General features: G+C 46.5%; 1 protein-coding gene across 1 annotated transcript; it reads left to right on the top strand.

Moving 5' to 3' along the window:
- The first annotated feature begins 6 nt into the window (after positions 1-6).
- On the top strand, positions 7-2,904 carry LOC119316991 (vacuolar protein sorting-associated protein 20 homolog 2-like). The gene is made up of 6 exons (XM_037591377.1): positions 7-216; positions 1,012-1,164; positions 1,328-1,480; positions 2,083-2,166; positions 2,301-2,472; positions 2,570-2,904. The coding sequence occupies exons 1-6, from the start codon at positions 115-117 to the stop codon at positions 2,593-2,595; spliced, it is 690 nt and encodes a 229-aa protein (XP_037447274.1). The 5' UTR covers positions 7-114; the 3' UTR covers positions 2,596-2,904.
- The last annotated feature ends 7,252 nt before the right edge of the window (positions 2,905-10,156 follow it).

Genomic DNA, 10,156 nt, shown 5'->3' with positions numbered 1-10,156 from the left:
CTGTGATGCCGTGACCGCGTCTCCTCCCGCAGTCCACCTTCCCCTCTCCCTCTTCCTTCCTCTGCCGCCGCCGGCGACACCTTGCTCGCGAGGGGTATACGCGGGGAGAGAAAGATGGGGAACGTGTTCGTGAAGAAGCCTAAGATCACGGAGGTCGACAAGGCCATCCTCGCCCTCAAGACGCAGCGCCGCAAGCTCGCGCAGTTCCAGCAGCAGGTCCCCTGCTCCCGCCCTGCCCGATCCGATCATCTGTTTCCCACCCCCGTCCTACTATACCATCTAATTGTTCTAGTTTGTAATCGTGATCATTGAGATTCGATTCTGGTAGTTTATCGATCTCCAATTTTGCCCCCGGGACTAGATAATACCAGGTTTGGTGCCAATACCGCTCATTACGCGAGTGCGGCCGCAGTTGGGATTAGGTTTTTGCATAACGTTGTGTCTATAACTGAATGGGTACGAGCTTTTTCCACCTTGTTAGTTTTGTCAGGAGGGCCCAGTTCTGGTGTGGTTTGTTGTTTGCCATTTTGGGTTGACAGTAGTGATCCAGATTTAGAATGTCTGGCAGTGTCATCAGGACAAGAGTATAGGTTTTGGGTCGGATTATAATGTAGTATTAAGGTGAATGTAAGCGAGAACTGCACATTCATGTTATCAAATGAGGATATTACTTTCCAGAGCATATTGCGGAAACCAGACTGGCTTGTAGTGCATGCTTTGGTGTGCTGCCGTTATCTTGATCTATCAGCGCTAGCGGTATGGGAGTCGTTTGCTGGTGCAAACCAGCAAACTATCTGATTTCTGTACTAGCATGTTGTGCGAAGAAATTATTTCGCCATCGGGTTTCAATACCTTTAGGTGGGTATAACTTGTCGTGTTGTGATGAACTGTTCAAATATTCTAACTGAACTAATGAGCGTGTCTTGCATTAAATCACTGGAATGATGTTTCTACTTACAATTAAGATGGTAATGGTTCTGTTTATGTATGTTTTACTTTTCTTTCTTCCAGCTTGAGAAGGTGATCGAAGCAGAAAAGGAAGCTGCACGCCAGTTGGTTCAGCAAAAGAAGAGAGACAGAGCTTTGATTGCACTGAAGAAGAAGAAATCCCAGGAAGAGCTCCTGAAACAAGTTGATACATGGCAAATGAATGTCGAACAGCAGGTTAGTAGTTTACTCGATAAATTCTGGCTCCTAATGAATTGCATGTTCATGTATAGAGCAGAAGGTCTGTATTTCTGCTTTACATAAGTGAATCTGACCAGCATTAAGTCTCTTTAGTTTTGATCGATAATTTGACAGTCTGTTTTCTGTTCTCTTGTTGAAGCTGGCAGATATTGAACTAGCAAGCAAGCAAAAAGCTGTATTGGAAAGCCTAAAGACTGGAAATGCTGCCCTTAAGTCTATACAGAGTGAGATTAACATCGACGATGTCCAAAAGTTAATGGATGACACAGCTGAGGCCAAGGCTTATCAGGATGTAAGTTCAATAAACTTTTCCAGTCCACTGGTTACTACATTTATAATGCTTTTATCCATGTGAGGTTCTTCCATCTTATTTGAAGTCATTGTATATATTTTTCTTACAACATCCTTAGTTGACGCTTAATACGTAAAGTGGCACCTCGGATCTCTGTAAAAGCTCTTTTCATGTACTTGTGTGGAACTAGTTAAACCATGTACATCATTTGGTCTATGTGATAGTTGCCTGAAAATCCTGATTTCGTTCTTACACCATGTAAATATATATAATTAGCTCTGTGGTCTGCAACTTAAACATGAACAGTTCTACATAGTATAATGCTTCTGAAATTGTGACTTATACAAGTAGCTAATACAAGAATCAATTTATCATCTGTTATATTGTATTATTGATGTCTTTGTACTTATTAATCAATGCCCGTATTTTTTTTCATCTGATTTTGATGAGCTCCCTTCTATTTCTATTATCGGAGTTATTTATATTTGAATCCAGTTTTCATCAGTTCCTTCTCGTGATCTTACCATCTGTTGCAGTATATGCCCCCAACGCCAATGCCTGTAACCTTTTTTGCCTTGCTTATCAACTGATATTGATTGCAGGAAATAAATGCCGCTCTGGGTGAACAACTATCTGCTGAGGATGAGGAGGCTGTCATGGCTGAATTTGACAACTTGGAAGCTGAGGTTTTTCCCCAAAAGCTTCAAGAGTTCTCAACCTTTTGTTTTAAGAAAAATACCTACATAATAAACTCCGAGTTCTGAGCTTAAATGAAGATTTGTTTCTCTGCTAAATTGTTATTGTCGTCTGTTCTTTTCAGCTTGCACTTGAGTCTCTGCCCGATGCTTCCGTTACTGAAGTACAATCTGAAAAGAAAACCAAAGCACCGGCTTACACTGAAGCTCCAGCTGAAGACATTGATGATGCTATTAAGCTTCCTGATGTACCTACTAAAGCGCCAGAGAGGTCTGAAGCTCCAGAAAAAACAAAAGGTTTTGATCTCATGTTCCTTTATTTTTGGAGTTTAGCCTGTTTCATTTGCATCTTATACTTTTTATGGTGTACTGATGATGTGTTCTGAATTGACAGTCTTGGAAGAGCCACTACCTGCATAGTTGGTGGAGCTGAGCTGAACAGGGCACTCCAAGTCCTGCGGTTTGCAGGAGCTGTAAAATATCTGCCATTTGATTGTACTACTTAATTTTGTCATTTCATAAGTTTCATTGTGTACAGAATCTGAAATGTTGGTCTCGGTTATCAATTGATGCAGTGACGACCTGTGCCTGTTGTACATTTAGTAGTCTCAGCATCGATTATGGTATCAGATGTCCTGTTATTTCTTGATTGTCGTTTGTATATTGATTTGGGCTTGCAGCATGCTACAAGCATATCCCTGTTGTCTCCTCTGGACAGCTAAAATTAAATTGTGTTAACTGTTAACTGGGATTCTGTTTCATTGGTTGGATCTTTATCACGACTTGGCTACTTTGCACTCAGGTACGTAAACAGTTACATTTCATGCTCATCATTTCTGATTTGACACCTGCTCTTCCAGATTTCTGCCGCTACACATAGCAAGTTTGGTGCAGATACATTTATGTAGTTGCTGGGCTCAGTATGTTGCCGCTGCTGGCCAAGTCTGTTCTGTAGCTGCTGCTGCTACTGGTGATCTTTGCTGTTAAAATGGTCTGTTGAGATTGACGCTGAAAAACGGTTGCATTCCTATTTTAACCATTTTAACAGCATGTCAATAACAAGTACTGTGTTCCTAGAAATGGCAAATTGAACAAAAAATGATGGTATGCCAGAGTTTATATAAGGAATGCTCAAGTACCGTGTTGAGTAACCGATTATTTTGTAGAATGGATGTGGCACTGAAAGGTTTTCAGCATGCTATTTTAACCATTTTAACAGCATGTCAGTACAAGTTATAGAAAACAACATTGACAATTATATTGGACGCCGATAAGTGCCACACGTGTGGGTATTAGGGAGTCTGCCCACACATTTTGTGTGATGTATAAGAGGAACAGCCCACACACCTACGTGTGGGCAAAACAAGTAATGCCCACACATCTCTTTTTCTTCTCCCGATCCCTCTCACACGCGTGCGTGTGGACGAAATAGATAACGCCCACACGCCCGTACGTCAGGCCTCGTACCTCGTGGTCCCGCACGCCCCGCGTGACAGTCACCGCGCTTCCCGCAGTTGCCATGGCCCAGACCCTCGTCCATGTTCATTTAATTGGTTATCATGTCGCTGAATTTCGGTTGCCATGTCGGACAACTACAGTTGTCATGGTTGCTCAACTGCAGTTGCCATATATGGTCTGGTCTACTGCAGTTATCATGATTTCAAAACTTTAGGAGTTGCCACCCACTAACACTAGGCAGTTGCCGTGTAGCACTATAAAAAGACATGGCAAAAGAACATGTTCGGGTAAAAGAGAGAGTTACGTGTGCTCACAAGCACGCTAGGGCAGTTGCCATGTAAAGAGAAAGAGTTGTCATCTGCTTACGTGCATGCTAGGGCAGTTGCCATGTACCATGCAAAAACACATGGCAACTCGGGTAAAAAGAGAGTTGCCATCTGCTTAGAAGCAAAGCTATGACAGTTGTCATGTACCCTGCAGAAACACATGGCAACTGCCAGCTTTGGGTGTGGGCAAGGAGATGGGCGTGTGGGCGAAGTGATAAACGCCGACAGGCCAGCCCCCTCTGCGTGCATGAAAACTGGTGTGTGGCGAATTGTTAAACGCCTACACACCAGCCCCCCGTGTGGTGAAAAAAGATGTGTGGGCGACCGGATGAATGCCCACACACCAGTTTAGTCCTACATGGCACACAAAAACTGTTAGAACACGCTAAGATTCGTGCAGAATTGGTTGGACGAGAATCCATATGTGTGGACAAGTTGTCAGACACCCACATGTGTGGGAGTTAGTGTTTTCGATTATATTTTATTAGCTGTTAAGCGATTAAACTTCTATGAAGCTGCACACGTTTTTGAAATTCTACGTATGTCTAGGTCCATGCCTGCACAATGGACTGGATCACATTTATCTGGTCAATCAAATAATCTTGTACTTAAATTATCTTGAGACCCAAATTTAAGTTGGATTGTGTCTCCTAACAATATTTGTTCTTGTCATCCCCTCCATCCCAAAATAAGTGTGTCAATTTTTATACCAACTTAAAGTTGATACAAAGTTGGTACAAAGTTGACACACTTATTTTGGGACAGAGGAAGTATGTTATTACTTTGAACATGCTGTAGATAACCAGTGAGGATTGTTTGTATGGATGAGTATTCTTCATTATCTATTGAGTGTAAATGCTTTCTTCATAGTTTTTTTTAAACTCATAGTACCTAAACACCTAGTGACTTGAATTCATCTTGATTATTGTCCACCAAATTGAGGGGTGATGGGCTCATCTTTTTATGTTGATGGAAACATTTTTCATGTAGCAACCGTAAACCACCCTTGATCAGATTCAAATATATTTGTTCTTGTAATCTTAACTCTCAACATTTCCTACACAATGACAAAAGGGGTCCTCAGGTCACCCAAATCTTTCCCCACCCCAACCAGTGTGGCCTCTCCTTGGCGGTTTCCAGCTCTTCCCATCGGTGTCTCATCCATCTTGTCGCTTCCTTCCAGCTCCTCCACTATGCCCTCTCCCTCCCTAGTCCCTAGTGACCAAGGACCCCACCCACTCATTGAGCAGGTTGTTGAGGTGGACGCCGAGATCGAGCTGGAGCTCAACGCGGGGAAACAGTTTGTGAGCTTCGTTGGTCATTCAGGTAGTATTTGGACGAGCACCTGCACGGCTGGAGCCGATCCCCATGTACACACTCTTGCATCGATGCGTGCCACAGCTTTAGTTAATTGTTACTCCACCTACGACGAGCTCCACGTATATGTTTGTGAACGAACCCATCGGAAAGTTATGCCCTTGGCATTTGGAACGAGATGCAAACATGACAAGGGTCGCACCCAGTACGCTACGTTTGCAGTTTTTTTTTTGAACGTTTGCAGTTGCTGTCTCCATCCACGCACAAATGAAGTTTGTGTAGCCTTGGCATTTGGAACCACCATCTGGAGGCGCAATAAAAGCCGCGCACACCAAGCCCCTTGACCCGCCGATGAATTCTGGTTGCCAGCCCTACTTTCACCTGTTTTCACCGTGCAGTGCACCCCATCCATCCACCGCGCCGACTCCCTTCCCTTCTTGGCTAGCTCCCAATAAATTGGGCCGTCGCCGTCTCGCCCTGCACCGGCCTCTCTGTCCGTCCATGGTAGTAGCTTCCGAACCGTGTTTTCCCTGCAGCTCAGCTCTGTGGCCTCGAGCGTAGCCACGCAGCAGACGGCCCTGCTATTTTTGTTTGTGGGGGACCTTTCTATTCTGCAAGTGCAGTGGTTTATGCGGGCGCCTCTTGTTGTGTAGCATACATACGGATGGATTTTCAGGCTTCCAGCACGTACGTACGTACAGTACGTACGTAGTACACCGTTTACCCGTAAAGCTGTGCAACAGATTGATGGCCCGAACCTCTTGAGCTTGTAGATAGATAGATGGACGCCAAAGTTTATGTATCCATCAGGCCATCAAGTTATACAGAGTATGAATGCCTGTTCAGTTCTGTATACCCCCATCAAGTTATACAGGACGACAAAGCACTATGCCTCGATGAGGTCTGCTACCAACGCAAGAAGTAAGATTGCTGGAAGCAGCCAGGCAGCGCCCCCTCCCTGCATTTCCTCCGGGCCTCACCGCAGAAAAGCCCTGCTCCTTTCACCGATTCTCTTGATAACCCCATGTGGATGTGGAAACTCACGACGTTGCACTTGCACGGCCAGCATGTGGCGTGCATGTACGGACGATACAATCGCTTCACACTCCTTTTCTTTTCCTTTTTGCATACGAGGATCATCCCCACTGCAGCACTGCTCACAGCACACCACGCCGGAGGTGTTTGTCGAGCGAGGAGTCCACGCTTCTCTTTCCTCCTCTCTCTTTACATGCACACATGGAGCGGCGGGGCGGATCCTTTCGGCGCTGCTGGATGCTCACCGGGCTACCTGTGGCAAAACACGCCGAATCGGTGGCAGGATTGCGTCCGATCTCCGTGTCAGCTGTCTCCACGCGCCAGAGGCGTCGGATCGGTGCCGAGGATGCCACGCCCACGCGCGCTGGCGGTTTCCGCGGACCCAGCTCGCTCAACGGACGAGTGATGGAAGAAACCAACAAACAAAGTTGTTGGTCGTCCACCATGGAGCCAAGATATACACGTACAGTACGTGAGATGGCCAGCTCGCTGCTCGCGCACATATATATCCCAACAACAACGGGGAAAAAGGGGAGTGCATCGATCGGTGCGTGCCTGCAAAACATTTTTTTCACTGGGAAGTGAAATTTGTTTGGGTGTAAACCTCATATAAAGGGTACCTCGGTCACCTTGTAAGACAATAAGTTTTGGGGAATCAGCACACCCCTCTAGGGGTGGCTTATCTCATTATATATAATGGTTGTGTTACAATATGTACCATATACGTACATAGGTACAGAAGCTATACATAGTCTAACACCCTCCCTCAATCTTACCCACTTTCTAAAGAACTCAGATGGGTAAGATTGCGCCTACAAGCCTCAAACTGTGGCAGCGGTAAAGGCTTAGTGAAGATGTCTGCAAGTTGATCCTTAGATGAGATAAACTTGATCTGGAGTTGCTTCTGTGATACACGTTCCCGTACAAAGTGATAGTCAACTTCAATGTGTTTCATTCGGGCATGAAATACTGGATTTGCAGAAAGGTATGTAGCACCGATGTTATCACACCAAAGAATAGGAGGCTGTGGTTGAGACAAACCCAACTCCTGAAGCAAAGACTGCACCCAAATAATCTCTGCAGTAGCATTAGCCACAGCCTTGTACTCAGCTTCAGTACTGCTACGTGACACAGTAGCCTGTTTCCGAGCACTCCAGTCGATCAAATTAGAGCCAAAGAATACTGCATAACCCCCCGTGGATCGCCTGTCATCTGGGCTACCAGCCCAATCTGCATCAGAGAAGGCCGAAAGGACCCGAGAGGAAGTCGGCCGAATATGCATACCAAATGTCAGGGTGAACTGAACATAACGAAGAATGCGTTTAACAACAGCCCAATGAGTATCTCTGGGAGCCTGAAGATACTGACAAACCCTGTTAACAGCATAAGAGATATCTGGTCTCGTGATCGTCAAGTACTGAAGTCCACCAACAATGCTCCTGTACTCTGTGGCATCCGCAGGAGACAAAAGCTCACCATCAACAGCTGTTATCTTGTCGGTAGACGACATGGGTGTGGTGGTCGGTTTGCACTTCAGCATGCCAGCTCTCGGTAACAACTCCAAGGAGTACTTCTTCTGCGTAAGGACAAGACCAGTAGCACGAGAAGTGACCTCAACTCCAAGAAAGTAGTGAAGCTTCCCAAGATCTTTGACCGCAAAATCAGCACCAAGAGAGCAGACAAGAGCATCAGCAGCATACTGAGAAGAGCTGACAAGGATAATATCATCGACATATACCAAAAGATACATAGTGACTTCTGGCTTCTGTAGAAGAAATAACGAAGTGTCAGCAGTAGACGGCACAAACCCATGAGCACGAAGGGCAGAGGCAAGGCGGGCATGCCAGGCACGAGGAGCTTGCTTCAAACCATATAGTGCTTTGGAAAGACGACAGATATAGTCAGGACGATCAGGATCAGAGAAACCAGGCGGCTGTTTCATATAAACCTCTTCCTCCAAAAATCCATGTAGAAAAGCATTCTGCACATCAAGTTGACGAAGTGACCAACCACGAGAAACAGCAATGGAGAGAAGAAGCCGAATAGTGGTAGGCTTGACGACAGGACTGAAGGTGTCCTCATAGTCAAGACCATGACGCTGCCGAAAACCGCGAGCAACAAGTCGCGCTTTGTAACGCTCAATAGATCCATCCGGATGCTTCTTCACTTTGAATACCCATTTTGAGTCAATAACATTTACCCGTGGTGATGGAGGAACGAGAGTCCATGTCTTGTTACGAAGAAGAGCATGAAACTCCTGCTCCATAGCCTCTCGCCAATGTGGAATGCGCAGGGCAGCCTGATATGAGCGAGGCTCAGAAGATGGATCCGCAACAGCAGCAGCCAAACAAGCAGCCAACCAAGCAACCGTACCATCCTTACGTTCCTTAGGTTTGAAAATGCCACTGCGACTGCGTGTATGTGGTCGGGACACAGGAACCACCGAGGTCGACGGAGCAGCCTGCAACGGGCTGGAGGACGGCGACGTTGACGAGTCAGCCGGTGACGAGGAGCCAGTCACGGTAGCCTCGGACTCGGTTGGCGAAGAAGGCCGACCCACCGGCGAAACCGGCAGAGCAGACGAAGCAGCTGGCGACTCCGGCATCACAGACCGGGCCGATGGCGAGCTCGGCATAGTGGGCCGTGGCGCGGCCGGTGTCGCGGGCCGATCCGCTGATGAAGGCGACGTGAGGACCCGAGCCGCGGGCGAAGACGGCGTGACGGGCCGAGCCACAGGCGAAGACGGCGTGACGGGCCGAGCCGCGGGCGACTCGGCGGCCGCTGGCGAAACGGACCGAGCAGTGGAGATGCTCGGCGCGACGGTCTCGTCGGGTGACCATGCATGGGCACGCGAATCGATGCCATGCAACATAGGGCGATCGACGTGCCCACCAGAAGACGACGATGATGATGGTGAATCCTCCAACAGCTCCAAACGAGCTCCACGTCCGGTTCCTGCACCATGGTTAGGTAACAGCAAAGGAGAGTATGCAACATCATCAAATTGGTCAGAAGCAACAGAGGATGAATGCAGGGATGGTGGTTCGACAGTGGACACAGGAAGGTTGGCAAAGGGAAAAACATGCTCATCAAACACGACGTCCCGAGATATATAGACACGATTAGTGGGAACATGAAGACATTTGTAACCTTTATGAAGAGAGCTATAGCCAAGAAAAACACACTTCTTAGAACGAAACTCAAGCTTGCGCTTGTTATATGGACGAAGATGCGGCCAGCAAGCACACCCAAATACCTTGAGAAAGGTATAATCAGGTTGTTCATTAAGGAGAACCTCAATGGGAGTCTTCATGTTTAAAACACGAGTAGGAGTACAGTTGATGAGAAAGCATGCAGTGGTGAAAGCATCACTCCAAAACCGAAACGGAACAGATGCATGGGCCAAAAGAGTAAGACCAGCTTCAACAATATGACGATGCTTACGTTCGACTGAACCATTCTGCTGATGTGTATGTGGACATGCTAAACGATGAGCTATCCCAAGCGACTGAAAGAAAGAGTTGAGGTTGCGATACTCGCCCCCCCCAGTCTGACTGGACATGAACAATTTTGTGCTTGAGAAGACGTTCAACATGTTTTTGAAACTGAACAAAAATATCAAACACATCAGATTTGCGTTTAATAAGGTAAAGCCAGGTAAAGCGACTATAAGCATCAACGAAACTGATATAGTAATTATGACCACTGACAGAAGTCTGAGCAGGACCCCATACATCTGAAAACACAAGTTCTAAAGGATGTTTCACCTCACGACTGGACTCCGAAAAAGGAAGTTGATGACTCTTCCCCTGCTGACAAGCATCACACACTGCTACATCTTTATG

This window comes from Triticum dicoccoides, chromosome 6A, assembly GCF_002162155.2.
Source record: "Triticum dicoccoides isolate Atlit2015 ecotype Zavitan chromosome 6A, WEW_v2.0, whole genome shotgun sequence".
NCBI lineage: Eukaryota > Viridiplantae > Streptophyta > Magnoliopsida > Poales > Poaceae > Triticum > Triticum dicoccoides.
Note: the sequence above shows the minus strand (reverse complement) of the source record. Positions and strands in the feature narration are given on the sequence as shown.

What these genes read in the sequence shown, in the direction of transcription:
- LOC119316991 (XM_037591377.1), top strand. Translation starts at nt 115, where the DNA reads ATGGGGAACGTGTTCGTGAAGAAGCCTAAGATCACGGAGGTCGACAAG. An exon ending in TTGACAACTTGGAAGCTGAG is followed by an intron (nt 2,167 to 2,300) that starts GTTTTTCCCCAA and finishes TGTTCTTTTCAG; the next exon opens with CTTGCACTTGAGTCTCTGCC. An exon ending in AGCTCCAGAAAAAACAAAAG is followed by an intron (nt 2,473 to 2,569) that starts GTTTTGATCTCA and finishes CTGAATTGACAG; the next exon opens with TCTTGGAAGAGCCACTACCT.